Here is a 26,823-nt window from a genome sequence, read left to right on the forward strand (position 1 = left end):
ACAACCCCGTAACACTGTGGTAGGGGTGTTGACAGCCGCGTAACACTGTGGTGGGTGTTGACAGCCGCATAAAACTGTGGTGGGGGTGTTGACAGCCCCATAACACTGTGGTGGGGGTGTTGACAGCCCCATAACACTGTGGTGGGGGTGTTGACAGACCCATAACACTGTGGTGGGGGTGTTGACAGACCCATAACACTGTGGTGGGGGTGTTGACAGCCCCATAACACTGTGGTCGGGGTGTTGACAGCCCCATAACACTGTGGTGGGAGTGTTGACAGACCCATAACACTGTGGTACTGGTGTTGACAGCCCCATAACACTGTGGTCGGGGTGTTGACAGCCCCATAACACTGTGGTGGGAGTGTTGACAGCCCCATAACACTGTGGTACGGGTGTTGAAAGCCCCATAACACTGTGGTGGGGGTGTTGACAGCCCCATATCACTGTGGTGGGGGTGTTGACAGACCCATAACACTGTGGAGGAAGTGTTGACAGCCCCGTAACACTGTAGTAGGGGTGTTGACAGCCCCATAACACTGTGGTAGGGGTGTTGACAGCCCCGTAATACTGTGGTAGGGGTGTTGATAGCCCCGTAACACTGTGGTAGGGGTGTTGACAGCCCTGTAACACTGTGGTAGGGGTGTTGACAACCCCGTAACACTGTGGTGGGAGTGTTGACAGCCCCGTAACACTGTGGTGGGGGTGTTGACAGCACCATAACACTGTGGTGGGAGTGTTGACAGCCCCGTAACACTGTGGTAGGGGTGTTGACAGCCCCGTAACACTGTGGTAGGGGTGTTGATAGCCCCGTAACACTGTGGTGGGGGTGTTGACAGCCCTGTAACACTGTGGTAGGGGTGTTGACAGCCCCGTAACACTGTGGTGGGAGTGTTGACAGCCCCGTAACACTGTGGTGGGGGTGTTGACAGCACCATAACACTGTGGTGGGAGTGTTGACAGCCCCGTAACACTGTGGTGGGAGTGTTGACAGCCCCGTAACACTGTGGTGGAGGGTGTTGACAGACCCATAACACTGTGGTAGGGGTGCTGACAGCACCTGACAGGGGAGTGGAGTGTTCCCCTGTATGGCCACACTAACCGTTGTATTATTCAGTATAACCACCTGTCAGGCTGGCGTCCGTGACAGCCACGTGACAGCCACGTGACAGCCACGTGACAGGCGCGGAAGGCCAAGTTTTGTGACAAAGGATCAGGAATCCTCACGTATTTACCTCATCACACGAAATCTGTACATCTCTCCTCGGGCAGTACACTCACGAGAGGTATGTATACAGTATACAATGTATACAGTATACAATGTATACAGTATACAATGTATACAGTATACAATGTATACAGTATACAATGTATACAGTATACAATGTATACAGTATACAATGTATACAGCACTCAGACGCTTCCTCCGGCCACACTTGCCAGGATATCCGGCCGTCGGTGTGCGTGGTGTAAGTTAGCTAGGTTATTCTGAAGTGTGTCTCAGGTACTCGAGTGCTAGTTATGACAACAGCCAAGTTAGTCTCCTCTTGAAGAGGACATGTGCTTCCCTTTCAGTCTCTACTCCACTTGCAGCTCTCTCACTTCCATCCCTATTCTAATAATTTACACGTGGAAGATATTAGAGGGGCTGGTCCCAAACCTGAACACAGAAATAACATCACATGAGACTAGGAGGCATGGCAGGATGTGCAGAATACCTGTTGAAGAGCAGAGGTGCAACAGGTACTCTGAGAGAGAACTCTATCGACATCAGAGGCCCGAGACTGTTCAACACGCTTCCACTACACATAAGGGACATAACTGGCCGACCCCTCACAGTGTTCAAGAGAGAACTATCAACATCAGAGGCCCGAGACTGTTCAACACGCTTCCACTACACATAAGGGGCATAACTAGCCGACCCCTCACAGTGTTCAAGAGAGAACTGGATAAACACCTCCAAAGGATACCTGATCAGCCAGGCTGTGACTCATATGTCAGGCTGCGAACAGCCGCGTCCAACAGCCTGGTTGACCAGTCCAGCAACCAGGAGGCCTGCTCGAGGACCGGGCCGCGGGGACGTTGACCCCCGGGATCACCACAAGGTAAGATAACCCACAATCTTACATATTTTTCAGACCTGTGGCGGCTGCTTAGTTCATCTTGGATGTATCACAGAACTCCTTTGTCCGGCTTCTACTAATTAGTTTTGCGTCATCAGCAAAGTTAAGATGGACGAACCAGTTTCCTCCGCCAGGTGGTTTACGCATATTAGGAATATGATGGACCAGGTATAGACCCTTGAGGAACTCCAATTATTTTCTCTCACCAAACTGACGCTTCGACCCTCTGCCTCCGTTCTCAGTGTAGTTGTTGCTGTGGTCTGAACACGACTCTTGGCTTCATCACGTTCTTCTCCCGCGCGTCCTGGTGACTGCCACGTCTGAGAGGCTCAGGTGGACTCGTATTACATTTGTACCTGTTGACGAGTCCAAGTTGTTCTGCTCCCACGGACGTCCCTAGTGATCACCTGTTCTATAAGTTATCCTTCAAACATAGGGCGGGCGGGCAGGCAGGCAGGCAGGCGGGCAGGCAGGCAGGCAGGCGGGCAGGCAGGCAGGCAGGCAGGCGGGCGGGCAGGCAGGCAGGCGGGCAGGCAGGCAGGCGGGCAGGCAGGCAGGCGGGCAGGCAGGCAGGTAGGCAGGCGGGCAGGCAGGCAGGCGGGCAGGCAGGCGGGCAGGCAGGCAGGCAGGCGGGCAGGCAGGCAGGCAGGCAGGTAGGCAGGCGGGCAGGCAGGCAGGCAGGCAGGCGGGCAGGCAGGCAGGCAGGCAGGCAGGCAGGCAGGCAGGCAGGCAGGCAGTTTTCCTGTTATTAGGAATGATTCGTTTCATAACCCAAAGTACCTGGACATTCTGGGAGTAGTTCTACTCCCCTCGTCAGAGCTTGCTCCAACAGGCTGTTGGTTGGAGCGGCCTGCAGGCCCACATAGTCACCGCAGCCTAGTTGGTCCGGCATTTCTTGAAGAAAAGTGTCCAGTTTTTTCTTGAAGATGTCCACCTTTTGTTCCACTAGTTGTGCTTGCGGAGCTCTGTTTTTTCGGCCCGCCTGTCAACTTTTAATCAATCAACTGTTACTAACTAATTTCTCCCCCCCCCCACACACACGGACGCACAAGGTACCATCTGGGAGGTGAAATTCTGCAAGAGTCAAATAGAGAGAAAGATCTGGGGGTTGATATCACACCGAACCTGTCCCCAGAGGCCCACATCAAAAGGATATCATCAAGCGGCATATGCTAGACTGGTCAACATAAGAACTGCCTTTAGAAACTTGTGTAAGGAATCGTTCAGGACCCTATATACCACTTATTTCAGACCAATCCTGGAATATGCAGCTCAGCCTGGAGTCCATACCTAGTTAAACACAAGAAATAGTTAGAGAAGATTCAGCGGTATGCCACGAGATTCGTCCCGGAACTGAGAGGAATGAGCTACGAGGAAAGGCTAAAGGAGCTGAACTTCACGTCCCTGGAAAACAGAAGAGTAAGGGGAGACATGATAACCACCTACAAAATTCTCAGGGGAATTGGCAGGGAGGACAAAGACAAACCCTTTAGCACGGGTGGAACACGAACAAGGGGACACAGGTGGAAGCTGAGCACCCACATGAGCCACAGAGACATGAGAAAGAACTTTTTCAGTGTCAGAGTGGTTAACAAATGGAATACACTAGGCAGTAATGTGGTGGAGGCTGACTCCATACACAGTTTATAATGTAGATATGATAGAGCCCAGTAGGCTCAGGAATCTGTACACCAGTTGTTTGACAGTTGAGAGGCGAGACCAAAGAGCCAAAGCTCAACCCCCGCAAGCATAACTAGGTGAGTACAACTAGGTGAGTACACACACACATACACACACACGAAGATATTTGAAACGGGTACAAAATATTGACTACTGACGTGCCCAAACGGCTCCACAAACCAAGAACATTAATATGCCTAAATACCTTGAGCCGCTAAGAGGAAGGCTGATTATATCATGGTATATAAAGTACGAGGTAACTGTACTAAGCTCACCATGACTATACGAGGTAACTGTACTAAGCTCACCATGACTATACGAGGTAACTGTACTAAGCTCACCATGACTATACGAGGTAACTGTACTAAGCTCACCATGACTATACGAGGTAACTGTACTAAGCTCACCATGACTATACGAGGTAACTGTACTAAGCTCACCATGACTATAGATGATATATTACTTTAACGTGCACCTCCCTTCTCAAAATTAATTTTGATTAAAATGACGTAAACGTCGCCAACTTATTAGTGAAACGTGACAAACAGACTCCGTGGAGTTTATTCAGCTAACTTGATAGTCAAACAAAAAAAATTATGTCATCTCGACGTCCGGCTAAATTATAAAAATTAACTTTTAGAGAGTAATTTTTTAACCTTCTTTCCAAGTCAGCAGCGTAGGAAACATTGGACAAGATTGGTGCTAGAATAATTTATCTCACCCTTTCCTGTCTTTCAATAATATGTCTGGAAAATAAAAAAGGAAAAAAGTGCCCAAAATACATGAACTCTTCACATACCGTAATATATACCTCAGTCCCAGACGAGTAGGCCCAACACCCTTGAAGCTCAAGCTCTGAAGGTCACATTCTACGGTCTGTTAAGTCGAAATGTTCACTCTTGTTTCCTAGACAAGAATGAACCGTCCAACTTTATATTATATTATATTATATTATATTATATTATATAATATGTCGTGCCCTCCCTCCAGTGGTGGTGTTCCTGCAATATTTCTTATGTGTGTTGGAGGATACTAAGAAGCCGTAGACCTTTGATGTCCTCACATACTTGGAGTACACCTGGAGCGTTAACAAATTCCCTTGCTAGAGGGCATGTTTGGAGCGACACGCACGTACACGGATTATCTTATATATATATATATATATATATATATATATATATATATATATATATATATATATATATATATATATATATATATATTAGTTATTTATATTAAAAAATATCACTGCACAGAAAGGACGACTTCAAGAAAACATGGTTCCTGCGAGAAGTGCTGGATCAAGAGGGTTGTAGTGGACACGGGGTCCTGCGCCTCACTTCAACCATCAACCTCTTCAACAGATACACGAAGACATCACACTACCGTGATAGGCTTCTAGGAGAAAATCAGCTGGAGCAATGAGGCGCCTCGAACCAGCGACTAGGGTTCCAGCCGCGCACCTTACCCCTATACCACAACCTGTTACAAGCTATACAACCTGGGAGGCCAATGAATCCACAGGAAGCCCGGAGGCTTCTCATTGCTCCAATTGATTTTCTGTTGGAGAAAGTCACACATCAAGTCCCAGCACGTCCTCATAAACAAAGACCCAAAGTTCATTCCATCCACCCGCCAAACCCCCAGCTGTTTATGAATGAAAAACGGTTTACACGCGACTCACGACTGATGACGTTCGAACACTTCCGGAACAAGTGCTTCACTGACGACTTTTGTTCGAACCACAACGCTGTAAATGCTTCACCCACGTACTACAAATACAAATAATCACCAACGGAATCTAAACACCTAACCTAACGAGTGCCTAAATATGCACAATATGGTAATATATATGAATATTAATTTATATTTGAGAAAAGTTCTGCTTTGAATCAACAGCATGTTGACCAAACCACACACTAGAAAGTGAAGGGACGACGACGTTTCGGTCCGTCCTTTCTAATGTGTGGTTTGGTCAACATATTTCAGCCACGTTATTGTGACTCCTCGTCTGCATAAACAGCGTGTTCAAACTGATGAATGCGTCTTTGGGGTCGACCGCTGGATGGAATGGACTTTGTTCGCGGACGGGTTGTCTGAGCAATCTGAACCACTTCCACATTAAACATATAAATCTGAGAAGTACAGTGACTCTAGAAGAATGTTCAAGACGAGACAATACACAACATATGTAAATTAAACAGCAACAATACTTTCTCTACAGTAGAAGAAATCTAATCATAAAATAACACAAAAAAGAAAAAAAAAGAACCACCAGCCATTGGAAAAACTAAAATAAATATATATTATACGACTCGAATGCAAAAATCCGAAGTAAAACCCACTTCTAGTATTGGCCTCGGGTAAATAAAATGCAGCATTCACTGATGGCAACTACAACAAAAATGCGATAGATCTGTGAATACAGTATGACTGTTTTCAGTAAACCTCCCTGAAAGACTTCATGAACGTGACAGCAGCCTCGTCTGTGGGTGTCGGAGGCCTAGACAACCTCGTCTGTGGGTGTCGGAGGCCTAGACAACCTCGTCTGTGGGTGTCGGAGGCCTAGACAACCTCGTCTGTGGGGGTCGGAGGCCTAGACAACCTCGTCTGTGGGGGTCGGAGGCCTAGACAACCTCGTCTGTGGGGGTCGGAGGCCTAGACAACCTCGTCTGTGGGGGTCGAAGGCCTAGACAACCTCGTCTGTGGGGGTCGGAGGCCTAGACAACCTCGTCTGTGGGGGTCGGAGGCCTAGACAACCTCGTCTGTGGGTGTCGGAGGCCTAGACAACCTCGTCTGTGGGGGTCGGAGGCCTAGACAACCTCGTCTGTGGGGGTCGGAGGCCTAGACAACCTCGTCTGTGGGGGTCGGAGGCCTAGACAACCTCGTCTGTGGGTGTCGGAGGCCTAGACAACCTCGTCTGTGGGTGTCGGAGGCCTAGACAACCTCGTCTGTGGGGGTCGGAGGCCTAGACAACCTCGTCTGTGGGGGTCGGAGGCCTAGACAACCTCGTCTGTGGGGGTCGGAGGCCTAGACAACCTCGTCTGTGGGTGTCGGAGGCCTAGACAACCTCGTCTGTGGGGGTCGGAGGCCTAGACAACCTCGTCTGTGGGGGTCGGAGGCCTAGACAACCTCGTCTGTGGGTGTCGGAGGCCTAGACAACCTCGACTATGGGTGTCGGAGGCCTAGACAACCTCGTCTGTGGGTGTCGGAGGCCTAGACAACCTCGACTATGGCTGTCGAAGGCCTAGACAACCTCGACTATGGCTGTCGAAGGCCTAGACAACCTCGACTATGGCTGTCGAAGGCCTAGACAACCTCGACTATGGCTGTCGAAGGCCTAGACAACCTCGACTATGGCTGTCGAAGGCCTAGACAACCTCGACTATGGCTGTCGGAGGCCTAGACAACCTAGACTATGGCTGTCGAAGGCCTAGACAACCTCGACTATGGCTGTCGAAGGCCTAGACATCCTCGACTATGGCTGTCGGAGGCCTAGACAACCTCGACTATGGCTGTCGGAGGCCTAGACAACCTCGACTATGGCTGTCGAAGGCCTAGACAACCTCGACTATGACTGTCGAAGGCCTAGACAACCTCGACTATGGCTGTCGAAGGCCTAGACAACCTCGACTATGGCTGTCGAAGGCCTAGACAACCTCGACTATGGCTGTCGAAGGCCTAGACAACCTCGACTATGGCTGTCGAAGGCCTAGACAACCTCGACTATGGCTGTCGGAGGCCTAGACAACCTCGACTATGGCTGTCGAAGGCCTAGACAACCTCGACTATGGTTGTCGAAGGCCTAGACAACCTCGACTATGGCTGTCGAAGGCCTAGACAACCTCGACTATGGCTGTCGAAGGCCTAGACAACCTCGACTATGGCTGTCGAAGGCCTAGACAACCTCGACTATGGCTGACGGAGGCCTAGACAACCTCGACTATGGCTGTCGAAGGCCTAGACATCCTCGACTATGGCTGTCGGAGGCCTAGACAACCTCGACTATGGCTGTCGAAGGCCTAGACAACCTCGACTATGGCTGTCGAAGGCCTAGACAACCTCGACTATGGCTGTCGAAGGCCTAGACAACCTCGACTATGGCTGTCGAAGGCCTAGACAACCTCGACTATGGCTGTCGAAGGCCTAGTCAACCTCGACTATGCTTGTCGAAGGCCTAGACAACCTCGACTATGGCTGTCGAAGGCCTAGACAACCTCGACTATGGCTGTCGAAGGCCTAGTCAACCTCGACTATGCTTGTCGAAGGCCTAGACAACCTCGACTATGGCTGTCGAAGGCCTAGACAACCTCGACTATGGCTGTCGAAGGCCTAGACAACCTCGACTATGGCTGTCGAAGGCCTAGACAACCTCGACTATGGCTGTCGGAGGCCTAGACAACCTCGACTATGGCTGTCGAAGGCCTAGACAACCTCGACTATGGCTGTCGAAGGCCTAGACAACCTCGACTATGGCTGTCGAAGGCCTAGTCAACCTCGACTATGCTTGTCGAAGGCCTAGACAACCTCGACTATGGCTGTCGAAGGCCTAGACAACCTCGACTATGGCTGTCGAAGGCCTAGTCAACCTCGACTATGCTTGTCGGAGGCCTAGACAACCTCGACTATGGCTGTCGAAGGCCTAGACAACCTCGACTATGGCTGTCGAAGGCCTAGACAACCTCGACTATGGCTGTCGAAGGCCTAGACAACCTCGACTATGGCTGTCGAAGGCCTAGACAACCTCCCCGGACACTTCACCCAACCCAAACGCACCAACAACACACTCATCACAAACACTAAACATTCTACACATCCCCAAAGGTCAATTAATGTTGATCCTTAATATGAGGTCAAGGATTGTTATTGTCAATAAAATATAAAGGTTGTAAACATTACTGAAACAAGAAGACAAACTTTACCAGGTGTAAATAAAGCCTTCCAAGATGGACTGAGAGACCATTTGGTCACCACTTGGTCCGGGAGACATCTCCCGTCACGCAGGGTGCAGTTGCGCCTCCACAGATCTCCAGTATCATCTTTTGATACTGGTAATGGCTCGAAAGGGCCACCACTTACGGGCTATTCATGCCCGTGCCACCTCTTGGGTGGCTTAATCTTCATCAATCAATCAATGGACTGAGAAATTGACAGTTGGGATTAAACTCTGACAAACACAGGTTTCTAAGTCAAGCGCGGGAAAACAGTTATACAGATATATCAGCTAAACAATCGCTATATTGTCAAATATAACTGTGGTATTTGGAAATTCTGAAATCTTCGAAATAGGGTACCAGGGGCGGGATTCGCCCAGCATTGACCTGTCCACTTACATCATTCCTCAGACCCGTACATCATTCCCGTACGAAAGCCGTACATCATTCCCGTACGAAAGCCGTACATCATTCCCGTACGAAAGCCGTACATCATTCTCGTACGAAAGCCGTACATCATTCCCGTACGAAAGCCGTACATCATTCCCGTACGAAAGCCGTACATCATTCTCGTACGAAAGCCGTACATCATTCCCGTACGAAAGTCATACATCATTCACGTACGGAAGCCGTACATCATTCCCATAAGAAAGCCATACATCATTCCTATAAGAAAGCCATACATCATTCCCATACGAAAGCCGTACATCATTTCTCAATCATGACACCTTAATTTACAGTAACCCAACAGTTTATGACCGCCGAAGAGCTTTTCCTTAACAATAAGAACTATCACAGCCGCTAAGTTTCGAAGTCCGTAAAGAGTTTTGATTATAAAGACCAAGTCGCCACCACTGAGTTAAGATGTACGGGTGTCGTGAGGGGCCACCCAAGTGTTTGCTGTAACCTGGGGCCAGATTCACGAAGCAGTTACGCAAGCACTTACGAACCTGTACATCTTTCCTCAATCTTTGACGACTTTGGTTACATTTATTAAACAGTTTACAAGCATGAAAACTTGCCAATCAACTGTTGTTATTGTTATAAACAGCCTCCTGGTGCTTCGGAGCTCATTAACTGTTTAATAATTGTAAACAAAGCCGCCAAAGATTGAGAAAAGATGTACAGATTCGTAAGTGCTACATAACTGCTTCGTGAATCTGGCTCCTGGCCTTGGTCACCTTTAACGTGACCTTGTGACCCCATTTGGATTATGTAGTGGCGTTTCGTGAGTGGAAATCTAAAGGTGGATGTAATGCCCATTATTTTAACACCATTGAGAAGGGCTTACTACATTAATCCCAGACGTTACCAACCTCGCTAATGAGACGATTAAGAAATTTTACGTTCGCGAGAAAAGCAGAGTTTTGTGGGGAGTGACTGAAGGATATAAATGGACCATTAACGAGGATAATTCCATATAAACGGACAATTAACGAGGATAATTCCATATAAACGGACAATTAACGAGGATAATTCCATATAAACGGACAATTAACGAGGATAATTCCATATAAACGGACAATTAACGAGGATAATTCCATATAAACGGACAATTAACGAGGATAATTCCATATAAACGGACAATTAACGAGGATAATTCCATATAAACGGACAATTAACGAGGATAATTCCATATAAACGGACAATTAACGAGGATAATTCCATATAAACGGACTTAACGTGTATATACATCCCTTATAAAGGGATGTATATATGGTAATATAAATATCAATCCAAATTAGAGCATGAAACAAATATATATTTTCTAATTAAGACATATATATTCAACACATATACAGGCAAGTTTGGGACTTATGGAATGTATATAGGAACTGATAATAAAAATAATAAAATTTTAATTTGTTTGTAAACACGTAGTAATTAATAATATCCATGGTACTGAAGTCGATAAAAGTTCCCAGACATCAAAAAAATTATAATTTATCAGTTAAACAAAAAATTAATTCACGTTACTTATATTAGGAATGAGGAAATTCTGACATTGAACTTGAAAATATGTGGTAATTGTAAAATATTTGTTTAACTTACACTACTCATCTCTCTCTCAACCAATTTCCACCCGTCCGCCATATGGAGGAGCAACAGTCACCTGTTTACCAGGAGCCTACCTGAAGAGGGTCTCCAGAGTTGTTCTACTCAATAATGTGACACCTGTGTGTTAGTTTAACACCTGTGTGTTAGTTTAACACCTGTGTGTTAGTTTAACACCTGTGTGTTAGTTTAACACCTGTCTGTTAGTTTAACACCTGTGTGTTAGTTTAACACCTGTGTGTTAGTCTAACACCTGTGTGTTAATGTGTTACATTACATTAACACACAGGTGTTACATTAACACCTGTGTGCTAGTCAAAAGTCAAAAGTGTCTTCGAGCATTGCTTGGAGAGTCGAAGAACCCCTAGAACCTCAACCAGGCACAATCCAGGTACAGTCTGATTGACCAAACTGGTTAAACCAGGAGGCCTATGGCCGGAGGCCGGGGACACTAATCCCTAGAGCCCCCCCATTCGGCAAGACTAAAAATTTTAGCGTAGCTGTCAGCAAGATTTGGAGTTTTAATCCCCGCGACGCGACGGAGACGTTTGGGCAAGTTTCATTTCCCCCTAGCAGTAAATAGCTACCCGGGAGTTAGACAACTGTTGTGGGATGCCTCCTTCGTCTAAGAGATACTAGGAGGAGGGGTTGGGGGGGTTGGGGGGGGGGGGGAATCTCGATAAGCCTTATCGATTTTCAGTCCCCAAAGAACGGGAAAAGCAAAAATGATTTGAAAATCTGTTGCTATAGAACACCGAGAACTCACTGAACACGAACAAGGGGACACAGGTAGAAACTTAGTACCCAAATAAGCCTTAGAGACATTTTTTTTTTCGGTGTCAGGGTAGTTAACAAATGGAATGAAATAGGCTGGGTTTTTTCTACCACAGACGTGGCCACGCATTTACAATGCTAACCAGCATATATACATTTTCTTCTGTCCTCCATGGACAGGGTTAGAGATTTGATAAACATATAGTTCAGTGATTTATTGAACAATCAACCAGAGAAGGTGATTGTAGTGCCTTTAAAACGGTAATGTAACCTATATACATAAATACACAGATTTACGTCTGTTTTACATAAACAATGTTCGAATTGTCTTTGTACATAGTGTCAATATTGTGCGTTTACAAATGTGAAATGCAATTCTTCATTAGGCAGTGATGTGGTGGAGGCTGACTCCATACACAGTTTCAAGTGTAGATTTGATAAGAGCCCAGTAGGCTCAGGAATCTGTACACCAGTTGATTGACAGTTGAGAGGAGGGACCATAGAGCCAAAGCTCAACCCCCGCAAGCACAAGCAGGTGAGTACAAGCAGGTGAGTACATAAATGTTTCAGGTTTCAAGGAGATGGAGAGAGGCGTTCTCCAGATATCACACACACACACACACACACACACACACACACACACACACACACACACACACACACACACACACACACACACACACACACACCACACACACACACACACACACACACACACAGGAATCATTCAGAATCTTGTACACCACATATGTAAGACCAATCCTGGAGTATGCGGCCCCAGCATGGAGCCCGTACCTTGTCAAGCACAAGACGAAGCTGGAAAAAGTCCAAAGGTATGCTACTAGACTAGTCCCAGAACTAAGAGGCATGAGTTATGAGGAAAGGCTGCGGGAAATGCACCTCACGACACTGGAAGACAGAAGAGTAAGGGGGGACATGATCACAACCTACAAAATCCTCAGGGGAATCGACCGGGTAAACAAGGACGAACTTTTCAACACTGGTGGGACGCGAACAAGGGGACACAGGTGGAAGCTGAGTACCCAAATGAGCCACAGAGACGTTAGAAAGAACTTTTTCAGTGTCAGAGTAGTTAGTAAATGGAATGCATTAGGCAGTGATGTGGTGGAGGCTGACTCCATACACAGTTTCAAATGTAGATATGATAGAGCCCAATAGGCTCAGGAATCTGTACACCAGTTGATTGACGGTTGAGAGGCGGGACCAAAGAGCCAGAGCTCAACCCCCGCAAGCACAATTAGGTGAGTACAATTAGGTGAGTACACACACACGCACACACACACACACACACACACACACACACACACACACACACACACACACAACCTACCCATAATGACCCCATCCTTCCCTTGACTTTTCTTCCAAAATAACCTGTTTCACCTAATAACATTGGCCAACTACTGAGTGACCTCACAGACACACCTGTGACGACCTCCCAGACACACCTATGACGACCTCCCAGACACACACCTGTACCGACCTCAGACACACCTGTGACCACCTCCCAGACACACCTATGACGACCTCCCAGACACACACCTGTAACGACCTCAGACACACCTGTGACCACCTCCCAGACACACCTATGACGACCTCCCAGACACACACCTGTAACGACCTCAGACACACCTGTGACCACCTCCCAGACACACCTATGACGACCTCCCAGACACACACCTGTAACGACCTCAGACACACCTATGACGACCTCCCAGACACACCTATGACGACCTCCCAGACACACACCTGTAACGACCTCAGACACACCTGTGACCACCTCCCAGACACACCTATGACGACCTCCCAGACACACACCTGTAACGACCACCCAGACACACCTGTGACCACCTCCCAGACATACCTGTGACCACCTCCCAGACACACACCTGTAACAACAGGTGTATGAGAGTAACGTGACCCCCTCCCCCACCCACCCGCAGGAGACGCAGGTGGGGGCTGTGAACGACGGCCGCTACACGTACTCGACGGCCCGCGGGTGGGGTCACAAGGAGCTGGCCGAGCCCGTGTGGGGCTACCCGCCCCGGATACAGAAGAGTCGCCGCATCCCGGAGATGAGAGAGGGCCACGGCCACAGACTCGACCACGGGGTAAGTCTACACATTCACTACGTCCGTAAATGGAATTTTCTGAATAAAACATGATTCGTTGGACATTTTTTTTTTCAAATTAATTACTTTTCTTTCAGATTTTTTAATTAAAAAATGTCATGTCGGGTGTTCTTCAATTTCCGAGTGCTCTTGAAATGTTGTTGTTGTTGTTGTTGTTAAAGATTCACTACCTGGAACAAAAAGTTTCAAGTAGCACGGGCTATGGTGAGCCCGTAGTGGACTTGAAAGGTGGTGAAACACCTACCGGACATATGCTAAAGGAAGCTGCTCAATTATTCTGTCTTCCGCTAACTACATTTTTCTGTAAAACGCTCAAGACGGTAAAGGAGAAATGATCAGGGCAAAGCGCCAAGCCATTACGACTATATAGCACTGGGAAGGGGGTCAGGATAAGGATTTGTGATGGGACGGGGGGAAAGGAATGGTGCCCAACCACTTGTGGACGGTCGGGGATTGAACGCTGACCTGCATGAAGCGAGACCGTCGCTCTACCGTCCAGCCCAAGTGGTTGGGCGGTCACACAGATTTTTTTAAGGAAAACAAACGTAGTCGTACAATACGGGCGGGCGGGCGCGCTCGCACGAGCAAGCAAGAGAGCGCGAGAATAAAGACTAAGATAAATTAGATCGGGAGACAGTATACCGGACAACCGATACAGTTAGCAAGGCGGGGTCCAGGAGCTAACACCTTGATTCTGCAGGCACAAATAGGTGAATGCAAATAGATGAACACAGGTCAGATCCTGACGTGTGTTAGGATGTGATGCACCACACACACACACACACACACACACACACACACACACACACACACACACACACACACACACACACACACACAAACACACACACACACACACACACACACACACACACACCACACACACACACACACACACACACACACACACACACACACACACACACACACACACACACACACACAAACACACACACACACACACACCTACACACTAAGGGAGGAGTGAAGGCAAATGGAGGGTAGATAGAGTGAGTGAGTGAGCAGAAGAATGAGTGAGTGCGTGAGCAAGCAGAGGAGCAGAAGCAGCAGGTAAGGGTGGATGGAGAAATCAATACCACTTAAATGTTTGTTAGTGTGTTGGTCAGTCTACACCCCCGCCGGACTGACACCCAGAACACCCCCCCCCCAGCCACCCACGAAATGCCCATTATACATCCGATATGAGATACACCAGTATCTTTCATCTCTTGGAGATGAGGCCCTTTTGCTCCGGTTGGTCGCGGAGCTCGGTCCCCTCCGGTTTGAATTCTCATATTGGGAGTCTGAAAAGTAACTTGAGAGGTCGACACCAGCCACGCCACCAGTGGATGATGGTGATGGATGATGAGGATGATGATGGGTGATGAACCACAGGTCACGTGGGACTATAGAGAAGCCCCCAGCCTTTGGTGTCACCACCTCATTAAAAAAAATCTGGAAAAAAATATTAAATCACGCACCATATTTTATATATATATATATATATATATATATATATATGCGAACAAGCCTGAATGGTCCCCAGGACATATGCAACTGAAAACTCACACCCCAGAAGTGACTCGAACCCATACTCCCAGAAGCAACGCATCTGGTATGTACAAGACGCCTTAATCCACTTGACCATCACGACCGGACATAATGAGGTGATAGCCGAGGCTATTTGAACCACCCCACCGCCGGCGCCGGCACTCCGAGTGCCGGCGGTGGGGTGGTTCAAATAGCCTCGGCTATCACCTCATTATGTCCGGTCGTGATGGTCAAGTGGATTAAGGCGTCTTGTACATACCAGATGCGTTGCTTCTGGGAGTATGGGTTCGAGTCACTTCTGGGGTGTGAGTTTTCAGTTATATATATATATATATATATATATATATATATATATATATATATATATATATATATATATAAAATATAACACTGAAGTTATCTTTGCATGAAAAGGTTCATTAAGACTCTCATTATAAGAATTCTGAGAGCGCTAAGAGCAGACATTCGCCTCGGGGTTCATCAGGTAATATGTCCTTCAAAAAACCCCGGAGTCTTGCTTTTGATCTTCACAACTTTGGGAGTTTTTATCTTGATGGGTTAAGGCGCTGCTGGGCTGATGGCTCAAGGTCCTCTTCTTAAAGCCCCAATCTTTTGTCATTCCAAATTATTTTCTATATACGCCAAAGACAGTGATGATATGGTAAATATACTGGCTATTTTTTTGTTTTAGGAAGGACGAGGTTGTTTGAAACGGCGGTACAAAACATTTCACTACTTTCTACAGCCAGAACATGTCCTTGCGTTTTCTGCTTAATAATGCAACCCGTTCTCGCACTTGCTTTCAGTCAATATTGGCTTATTTAATAAGTGCATATGTGACATACTAATTGATTGTGAATATTTTAGTTTACCTTGAAAAGCTTCATAGAAAACACCGACCTCACCTAACCTTCTTAGTATGTATAAGCATCTTATTGCTTCATATTTACAATTATTACTTAACTTATCAACGGTATAGGTTAAGCAATAATTGTAATTAAGAAGCAATAAGATGCTTATCTTAACATACTAAGAAGGTTAGGTAAGGTCGGTGTTTTCTATGAAGCTTTTCAAGGTAAACTAAAATATTCACAATCAATTAGTATGTCACATATGCACTTATTAAATAAGCCAATATTGACTTTAAGCAAGTGCGAGAACGGGTTGAATAATGAACACCAAACAAATAGTTCATTGTTAACGATGCGCGATATTTCTGGCAAGAGTTGTCGACTAACAATCCATTCGTAAGTTGTTAAACTTAACATTCATTGATGCAATAGTCTTCACTGTCATTAAGGCTCCTTCCAAAGAACTTCATTTTCTTTTCAACAAGCTGATAATTTTTAGGCTCTGGATGAGAGGACTTGGGCGGGACTTGAGGGCGGGACTTACTCAGCTAACGAGGAAACGGGGCGTTGTGGGAGGACGGAGGGGGGAAGGGGGCGGGGGAAGAGGGGAGGGAAGCAGCGGTGGACGTAGTTGTGGTGGTGTGCTTACTTAACTACAATTAGGTAAGGCTAGGCACACTGATAGGTAAGCACAAGGTCCTTCCCAGTCTCCTGCCAGCCTTGTTGCCTCTCTTGCGCTGTAAATAAAGTACCTTTGCACCTTTATAACACACGCACCTTTGTCACACACTGATACGTTGTTGCTTGCCTGTTGCTCTCTGTAGGGTCAGGTGACCACCAGGCAGGTCAGTGTTGCTTTCACTAGTGGTGGACACTGACGGTTCTCCACCATCCACCTACTGGACAATAGGTATACAGGGAGTACACCTGCACAGGGTTCTGGAGTTCTTCTACCCTCCCAAGCCCGGCCCCAGGCCAGACGTGACTTGTGAGAGCTTGGTCCAACAGGCTTGTTGCTTGGAGCGGCCCGCAGGCCCACATATCCACCACAGCCCGGTTGATCAGGCACTTTCCACAGGAACCAGTAAAATTTTCCGATTGAACATGTCCACTTTCGTACCGGTAATATTTCGTATGTTCACCGAGAGGATACTGAACAGTGGTTGACCTGTACCGCTGTTCATCGCGTGTTCTCAAAGTGTTCTTACTGCACCTCAACTCCTCCGCGGGTCTGTTCTGCTGCCCCTCCCGTACCTTGGGCTCTTATTTTACTGTGCATAATTGGGACCTGGTGTTCCAGTGTCTTGCATCTCCTTACTGTGCGATACCCCCCCCCCCCCCCCGCTCTCCCTCGTCTGCTGTCTATCTTGAGGTTATCTTGAGATGATTTCGGGGCTTTTAGTGTCCCCGCGGCCCGGTCCTCGACCAGGCCTCCACCCCCAGGAAGCAGCCCGTGACAGCTGACTAACACCCAGGTACCTAATTTACTGCTAGGTAACAGGCCATTGTCTACAGAATACCTTTCGTGAGCTTTGGCGGTGGCGATTATTTGGGTGCTGCATTGTGTGTATGCGTACTACATAGTGCAAGTGAGTACCAAGTGGTACTTGAAGCGGTACTCCCAAGTGATCTGAATAGTATCAACATTGTAGTGGATTCAATGAATATGAGCCATCACAATTCATCCTTTTTTTCTTACTTGTGCTATATTCGCTGTGTCAAGCTCACTTTACATGCTGTTTTCCATCTTTGAGAGCTGATGTATCTTAAAACTATCTCAAAAGAAAGTAATCATTTGAGATCAGATCTCAAAGAAATTAAATACTGTGTCTTGTACAGTACTCTGTATTTCATTTCATTTTTTAATTTTCATCATACCTAATTATTTGGAATTGATCGCACTTAACATCTCGTATTTTTCTATAACCCAATCAAAGACTTTACTGATATCGGCTGGTAGTATTCTGTGTCTTCTACTGAAGTAACTGTCATACTGATTTCTGTGACGTCCGCATAGAATGATACTAAGCTGTATACTATATTTTTGTCTATACTTTTGCCCTGGGGTAGAGTGGTGCCAGGACTGTGCCCTGGGGTAGAGTGGTGCTAGGATTGTGCCCTGGGGTACAGTGGTGCCAGGACTGTGCCCTGGGGTACAGTGGTGCTGTAACACTGTAAAAGTGTTTGAGTTAGTTTATTTAAAATATATATAGAGTACATGAGTCACAGACAAGGATCTGAGAGGCGCCAGTTGTCTGCCTGAGATCTCACACCTCTAACCGTTAACGACCCCAAGTGACCTGAGGTCAGATCATGAGAATTTCACCTTGCTTCCGCTAAGCTTATAATTGTAGTCTGGTAGCCTTCAAACATGCCGACGTTTAAGGAGTGGCTTGGTAGTGCCGGAGGCTATCTATTTGTGGGCGGAGTTAGCTACTAGGTTCCCCAATATAAACTCGGAGAGCTATCCAGAAAGAAGGATTAAGAGACAGAACAGCAGACGAGAGCAGAGACCTGCTCCCTACCAGGGAGGCTGTCGGCCGGCAGGGGCGAGACAGTCTCTGTCAAGCTACAGACCCCCCCCCCCCTCTCTATTCAACTTAGACTCAGTACTCGGTGAGTGAACATTAAGGTGACTTGGTCGTGTTTACATATGTTGTGTGATGATCAGGGGCAGTCAAGTTGTAGGGTTCTCAGATTCTTGGATGATGACTCACTTTGCATATTAAACTGGAACATTTTAATTGAATTGCTAAATTATGATACTTCATGTGAAATATAATTATGAATTTATTATTTAAATTGTGTTTAACTTTGTTCCCTAAAGATTTTGAGTTGAGGTGAGAAAGCCTCTGTAGTTACTGGTTTCATGGTTTAGAATGAGTACATGATAAAGATGGGAACTACTAATAATGAACTCATGATAACATCTTTTGAGAATTTTGTGATACAGGCAAGTTCCATTCCTTGTCTTGTATGTAATGATCATGAATGGATGGTGGCAGCATTTCGTCTTCTACTATCTACTCTTCTACTTCTACTATCTACTCTTCTCCTTCTACCTATCTACACCTCTCCCTCCACCCTTCTCTAAACTCTCACTTTCAACTAATGACCCTCCTTGCCCCTCCCACCTCTCTCCCTCTCACCCCAAACCCTCACTAATTACTTCACTATTCATTTCTTTCCTCTCGTATTCTCTTATACGTTTGTGGCAATGATTCTGTATTCTAGAGTTCTCTCTAGAGTTTCGGGTAACTGATCAAGTGACGGCGCCTTGTAGTCTTAGCACCTAGGTAGTCAAATACCTAGGTTACAAGGTGTTGAACGAGAGAGGTTGCCTTAGGAACTCTGGAGGGTGCTCTAGAATAGTTAGCTAACTGGGGACGGGATAACGGACTAGAGAGAGCTGTTTCCCCCGGCCTCGTTAGTTAACTGGGGGGGGTGGAATAATGGACAAGGTAGAGCTATTTCCCCCACCCCCCGTTACAATGGTGGCAGCGGTGTTGAACAATGTTGTAGGTAGTTGGTGTTCTTTTAACATTGTTCAGTCCCACGTGTCTTTTTGCCGCTCAGGCGCTATCAGGGAGATCTTGACAGGTGTTTTACTTTCGCGATTTAGCGAGTTTTCAGGTTAGGAGATAGTGATTTTCTGACGATGTATTTTAGTGAGTTTGTGAGTTTTGTGGTGTTCAGGGAATGTTCACCAGAACTTGCGTGTGTAGTGATTAATGTTAGTGATAAGATTTGGCGATTTGGGAACTTAGCGGTGTTGGTAGTGCAGGTCAGCTGAGTGTGACAGGTGACCTCGCATGTCCCACGGGGACACCCAGCCACCGCTGGTCTCCAGGTCAGTGGGGAGTGGCAGGTGTAGTTCTTAAGTAGTTTAAGTGTGGTTCTGCTCAGATTATTGCGATCGACTGTTTTACTCCATTTGAACGCAATAACCCGAGGTGTACTGGTATTGTACAGCATGCTAGTGTGGACTAGTGTGTCAGTAGACTTCACGTTGGGGACGCTCGACGTTAGATAGTCTGGTCACAGGGGTGACAACAGTTTGGGAGTTGTTTACCGGCGGAGAAGCTAGGGAAACACTCTGGGTCACGTAGGTGGCTGTAGGTTAAGGGTGGGAGTAATGGTTAATTATGTACTTAAGATTAGGAACGGTACAGTTAAGTTTAGGCTAGTGTTTTGTCTATTAGTGTTGATTTTTTTTTGTGACAAGTTAAAAGTAGTGATGACCTTATTCTCTCTTCTCTAACTTTACTCTGTTACTGTTTTATGTTCCACCAAGTCAATATCATTCAGAGTTAATTGAATTATTAAAAATTGAAGTGTAGTTGTTGCCAGGAGGAGAGCGGTATGATAGGACTGTGTAACCCTATACAAACGACAGGGTCACACAAACATCTTGGGAACACGTATTGTCGCCTTTCTGTTCATTTCACAGGTGGGAGCCAGAAGAGAGGAGAGACGCACATACAGAAGAGGGAGACGGCTGCCTTATACCACACTCACGGCTGTTCCTCACCACCACGACGACCAGCCCCTACCTGGATGTCAGGGCCACCACCACCACCACCACCCCAGGGGACCCCAAGATGCAGCCCTCTCGGTCGGTCAACATTGGTCTACCCAGTGGACCCCAAGACGGACGGACCCCAGTGGACCCCAAGACGGACGGACCCCCAGTGGACCCCAGGTCGTTCTGCAGACGGCCCCAGACGACCCAGTAATGATGGAAGAGGAGCAACAACGACTCCAGTCTGTCCCACCAACATCGGTCTACCCAGGATGGACCCCAGGACGGACAGACCCCCAATGGACCCCAGGTCGCTTGTCAAAGACCCATGGGAGGAGGAAGAGAGAAGAAAGAAGAAAGAAGAGAGAAGAAAGAAGAGAGAAGAAAGAAGAGAGAAGAAAGAAGAAGATAAGCCAAGCTGAGACACGATACCTAGTGTCCCTTGCTGGTGTCAGCATTATTGCATGGAGCGTAATTGCAAGACAGGATCGTTGCCTTGACTGGCCGCCCCTCCTACAAGCATGTTGCTCTGTTGAGTGATTCTTCCTGTGTCATGCGGACTTGATGTGGCTGTCAGAAGTAGCTCTCTGAAGGAGGCGTGCTGGAGCAACAGGGAGGAAGAAGAGTAGGATGGGATTTCTACTGTTGGCAACTATATGAAGGTCTCGAAACTTGTAGTCCCTATAGCTGTGAAGAACCCCAATATACGTCTCTCATGGTGACTGACGTAGGGCCAATTACAGATCAGCTGGGACAACCGAATTCCACGGTCCTGTGCTCAGTTCAAGTAGTAACGGCTTTCGGGTTGACCAAGTGTTGTTGTGCGTTAACGACGGAGAAGCGACGGAGGCAGTTGTGTTGAAGAAATGTGGTACAGGATTATCTACAAGACCAAGCAGTGACGTCGCCCAGCCAGAGACAATGGACGTCTGTCTACATATTTCATTTTTTAGAGTAGGATGATGTATATTTGTTTAGCTAGGATGTATTCTTTTCGTTAATAAAGTTGTCGCACACGGCTAGCTTGCTTTAGCAGTGTTGCAAAAACTTTATTTTCGGGGAGAAGGGGGAGAGAGGGAGAGGTGTAGATAGGTAGAAGGAGAAGAGTAGATAGTAGAAGTAGAAGAGTAGATAGTAGAAGACGAAATGCTGCCACCATCCATTCATGATCATTACATACAAGACAAGGAATGGAACTTGCCTGTATCACAAAATTCTCAAAAGATGTTATCATGAGTTCATTATTAGTAGTTCCCATCTTTATCATGTACTCATTCTAAACCATGAAACCAGTAACTACAGAGGCTTTCTCACCTCAACTCAAAATCTTTAGGGAACAAAGTTAAACACAATTTAAATAATAAATTCATAATTATATTTCACATGAAGTATCATAATTTAGCAATTCAATTAAAATGTTCCAGTTTAATATGCAAAGTGAGTCATCATCCAAGAATCTGAGAACCCTACAACTTGACTGCCCCTGATCATCACACAACATATGTAAACACGACCAAGTCACCTTAATGTTCACTCACCGAGTACTGAGTCTAAGTTGAATAGAGAGGGGGGGGGGGGGGGGTCTGTAGCTTGACAGAGACTGTCTCGCCCCTGCCGGCCGACAGCCTCCCTGGTAGGGAGCAGGTCTCTGCTCTCGTCTGCTGTTCTGTCTCTTAATCCTTCTTTCTGGATAGCTCTCCGAGTTTATATTGGGGAACCTAGTAGCTAACTCCGCCCACAAATAGATAGCCTCCGGCACTACCAAGCCACTCCTTAAACGTCGGCATGTTTGAAGGCTACCAGACTACAATTATAAGCTTAGCGGAAGCAAGGTGAAATTCTCATGATCTGACCTCAGGTCACTTGGGGTCGTTAACGGTTAGAGGTGTGAGATCTCAGGCAGACAACTGGCGCCTCTCAGATCCTTGTCTGTGACTCATGTACTCTATATATATTTTAAATAAACTAACTCAAACACTTTTACAGTGTTACAGTGCTAGGACTGTGCCCTGGGGTAGAGTGGTGCCAGGACTGTGCCCTGGGGTAGAGTGGTGCCAGGACTGTGCCCTGGGGTAAAGTGGTACTAGGATTGTGCCCTGGGATACAGTGGTGCCAGGACTGTGCCCTGGGGTACAGTGGTGCCAGGACTGTGCCCTGGGGTACAGTGGCGCTAGGACTGTGCCCTGGGGTACAGTGGTGCTAGGATTGTGCCCTGGGGTACAGTGGTGCTAGGACTGTGCCCTGGGGTACAGTGGTGCTAGGATTGTGCCCTGGGGTACACTGGTGCCAGGATTGTGCCCTGGGGTACAGTGGTGCTAGGACTGTGCCCTGGGGTACAGTGGTGCTAGGATTGTGCCCTGGGGTACAGTGGTGCTAGGACTGTGCCATGGGGTACACTGGTGCCAGGACTGTGCCCTGAGATATAGAGCTTTTCACTGTTCTTGGACTTTATTTTGTTTGATTGCTACTCTTTACTTTTGTTTGACAGAAAATTCCATATACATCGCCTTACTTTACCTGTTATTCCTATTAATCTCATCTTATGAGCTGTCACCCCATGGTCACATGTACCCAGTGCCAGTGCCAAGTCAGTGTACACAGCATCCACATTTTATTTTTTTGATTCTTACGTGATTTTATCATAGGGGTTTAAGTAGCTGCGAAATAGCATATGATCTTCCCAGGTCTAAATCCATATTGACCTGGATCGTAAAGTTAATTGTTTCCCATAAAGCCGAGAGATTTGATGCCTATTCACCTTTTCAAAAACTTGTAATTATGTTTGATGTTAGAAGTGTACTCGGTCTGTTAGTTTCAGTCCGTGTTTTGCAACTTCCATTGTGCAGTGGAGTTGTGTTTATTGATTCAAAGTGTTGCTGGTGTCTGGCCTGTATCCAAGCTTTTCCTCCACTCTATACCGAGTGCTGTTGCTGGTGTCTGGCCTGTATCCAAGCTTTTCCTCCACTCTATACCGAGTGCTGTTGCTGGTGTCTAGCCTGTATACAAGCTTTTCCTCCACTCTATACCGAGTGCTGTTGCTGGTGTCTGGCCTGTATCCAAGCTTTTCCTCCACTCTATACCGAGTGCTGTTGCTGGTGTCTGGCCTGTATACAAGCTTTTCCTCCACTCTATACCGAGTGCCGTTGCTGGTGTCTGGCCTGTATACAAGCTTTTCCTCCACTCTATACCGAGTGCTGTTGCTGGTGTCTGGCCTGTATACAAGCTTTTCCTCCACTCTATACCGAGTGCTCTTTTCTGTTGATACTTTATATTTCTTGATAAATATGCAATATGAGGGCATAGACATGATGTCAATGTCTATTTCAAAGTTTGCTTTGCTCGTGTTATTCTTTTTGATAATTACTTACTTTGCTCGTGTTAGAGTCTCAAGAGTTTTGGACATCATTCATAAGGAATTTTGGATCTTCAGCTTTCAAGCTGTTTATTGGGGGGGGGGGGGGGGGTGCTAATTTTTTCTTTTTATCTTTTTAAACAGTATTTCGCCAAATTTCTTTGTCGTGGTGTGGATGTGAAGAGTGTGGTGAGTGTTGGGTGAGTGTTGGGTGAGTGTTGGGTGAGTGTGAGGTGAGTGTTGGGTGAGTGTTGGGTGAGTGTTGGGTGAGTGTTGGGTGAGTGTTGGGTGAGTGAGAGGTGAGTGTGAGGTGAGTGTTGGGTGAGTGTTGGGCGAGTGTTGGGTGAGTGTTGGGTGAGTGTTGGGTAAGTGTTGGGTGAGTGTTGGGTGAGTGTTGGGTGAGTGTTGGGTGAGTGTGAGGTGAGTGTTGGGTGAGTGTGAGGTGAGTGTTGGGTGAGTGTGAGGTGAGTGTTGGGTGAGTGTTGGGTGAGTGTTGGGTGTGAGGTGAGTGTTGGGTGAGTGTTGGGTGAGTGTTGGGTGAGTGTGAGGTGAGTGTTGGGTGAGTGTTGGGTGAGTGTGAGGTGAGTGTTGGGTGAGTGTGAGGTGAGTGTTGGGTGAGTGTGAGGTGAGTGTTGGGTGAGTGTTGGGTGAGTGTGAGGTGAGTGTTGGGTGAGTGTTGGGTGAGTGTTGGGTGAGTGTGAGGTGAGTGTTGGGTGAGTGTTGGGTGAGTGTTGGGTGAGTGTGAGGTGAGTGTTGGGTGAGTGTTGGGTGAGTGTTGGGTGAGTGTTGGGTGAGTGTTGGGTGAGTGTGAGTTGAGTGTTGGGTGAGTGTTGGGTGAGTGTTGGGTGAGTGTTGGGTGAGTGTTGGGTGAGTGTGAGGTGAGTGTTGGGTGAGTGTGAGGTGAGTGTGAGGTGAGTGTGAGGTGAGTGTTGGGTGAGTGTGAGGTGAGTGTTAGGTGAGTGTGAGGTGAGTGTTGGGTGAGTGTTGGGTGAGTGTTGGGTGAGTGTTGGGTGAGTGTGAGTTGAGTGTTGGGTGAGTGTTGGGTGAGTGTTGGGTGAGTGTTGGGTGAGTGTGAGTTGAGTGTTGGGTGAGTGTTGGGTGAGTGTTGGGTGAGTGTTGGGTGAGTGTTGGGTGAGTGTTGGGTGAGTGTTGGGTGAGTGTGAGTTGAGTGTTGGGTGAGTGTTGGGTGAGTGTTGGGTGAGTGTTGGGTGAGTGTTGGGTGAGTGTGAGTTGAGTGTTGGGTGAGTGTTGGGTGAGTGTGAGTTGAGTGTTGGGTGAGTGTTGGGTGAGTGTTGGGTGAGTGTTGGGTGAGTGTTGGGTGAGTGTGAGTTGAGTGTTGGGTGAGTGTTGGGTGAGTGTTGGGTGAGTGTTGGGTGAGTGTGAGTTGAGTGTTGGGTGAGTGTTGGGTGAGTGTTGGGTGAGTGTTGGGTGAGTGTGAGTTGAGTGTTGGGTGAGTGTTGGGTGAGTGTTGGGTGAGTGTTGGGTGAGTGTTGGGTGAGTGTGAGGTGAGTGTTGGGTGAGTGTTGGGTGAGTGTTGGGTGAGTGTTGGGTGAGTGTTGGGTGAGTGTGAGGTGAGTGTTGGGTGAGTGTTGGGTGAGTGTTGGGTGAGTGTTGGGTGAGTGTTGGGTGAGTGTGAGTTGAGTGTTGGGTGAGTGTTGGGTGAGTGTTGGGTGAGTGTTGGGTGAGTGTTGGGTGAGTGTTGGGTGAGTGTTGGGTGAGTGTGAGTTGAGTGTTGGGTGAGTGTTGGGTGAGTGTTGGGTGAGTGTTGGGTGAGTGTGAGGTGAGTGTTGGGTGAGTGTGAGGTGAGTGTTGGGTGAGTGTTGGGTGAGTGTTGGGTGAGTGTTGACGACACCCACCACCACCTGCACCTGTGTGTACCACCAGAGTAGCGAGGCATCACCCGTCACATTATTACTCATCTCCTCCTCCAGGAAGGTCACTCTCCCGGCCGATATAAATAACTTGTATGTAGTCCCAGTGATGTGAACACATAGTTAACTTGCAGGAGAGGCAATTATCAGGGGGAACGCGCCAAGCCATTACCACTATATTGCACTGGGAAGCTATCAGGATAAGGATTTGGGATGGGACGAGGGGAAGGAATGGTGCCCGAACCACTTGTGAACGGTCGGGGGATTGAACGCCGACCTGCATGGAACGAGACCGTCGCTCTACCGTCGAAGCCAAGCGGCTGGAGTCAATACTTACAGTGTAAATTAAACGGGTTAACATTAGATTAAAAAAGGCGCACGTTGAGGGTTCAAAGGGCGCGAGAGTTGACCTCTGCGGCTGCCAGTTCTCCCCGCCGCCTAACCTCACCTTCTTTCCCCTGCGAGATAACAGGCACGTTGATGATACGTGTTAAGAGATCATATTAAGGGAAGCACGTCGAAGCCTTAAGGCCAAGCCGCCCCTCTTCCGGAGTGCAACACATGTGTTACGTAATCGGCTCCGGCATAAATATTGCTGAGTTGTAGGGGTAATTAATATTGACGCCTTTTAAGGGGGAATGATGAGTGTCGGCTCCTGAAAGGGTAGGTGCGTAGCCTAGGGCTTGGCTCTTCTAGTTAGGCTAATCCAGAGGATTTTCTAGGCTGGGGATATTACCAGAGAATGCTGGTACCCACCACCATGCCCCCCCCCCCGCCGCCAAGCCCACCGTCAAAGGCCCACCGCTAGGCCCACCGTCAAAGGCCCACCGCTAGGCCCACCGTCAAAGGCCCACCGCTAGGCCCACCGTCAAAGGCCCACCGTCAAAGGACCACCGTCAAAGGCCCACCGTCAAAGGCCCATCGTCAAAGGCCCACCGTCAAAGGCCCACCGCTAGG

At 47.5% G+C, this 26,823-nt stretch overlaps 2 protein-coding genes across 2 annotated transcripts in view; one reads left to right on the forward strand and one right to left on the reverse strand.

The window, feature by feature from the left end:
• Positions 1 to 26,823, reverse strand: part of Plod (procollagen lysyl hydroxylase) — a 310,319-nt gene that overhangs the window by 60,323 nt on the left and 223,173 nt on the right. The window lies entirely within an intron of this gene.
• Positions 1 to 26,823, forward strand: part of LOC123760203 (immunoglobulin domain-containing protein oig-4) — a 103,797-nt gene that overhangs the window by 35,724 nt on the left and 41,250 nt on the right. Inside the window, exon 3 of the mRNA XM_045745714.2 lies at positions 13,531 to 13,698. Coding sequence (XP_045601670.2) covers positions 13,531 to 13,698 — 168 coding nt within the window. The remainder of the gene's footprint in view (positions 1 to 13,530; positions 13,699 to 26,823) is intronic.

The sequence above is a fragment of the Procambarus clarkii genome, chromosome 22 (genome assembly GCF_040958095.1).
Source record: "Procambarus clarkii isolate CNS0578487 chromosome 22, FALCON_Pclarkii_2.0, whole genome shotgun sequence".
NCBI classification, from domain to species: domain Eukaryota; kingdom Metazoa; phylum Arthropoda; class Malacostraca; order Decapoda; family Cambaridae; genus Procambarus; species Procambarus clarkii.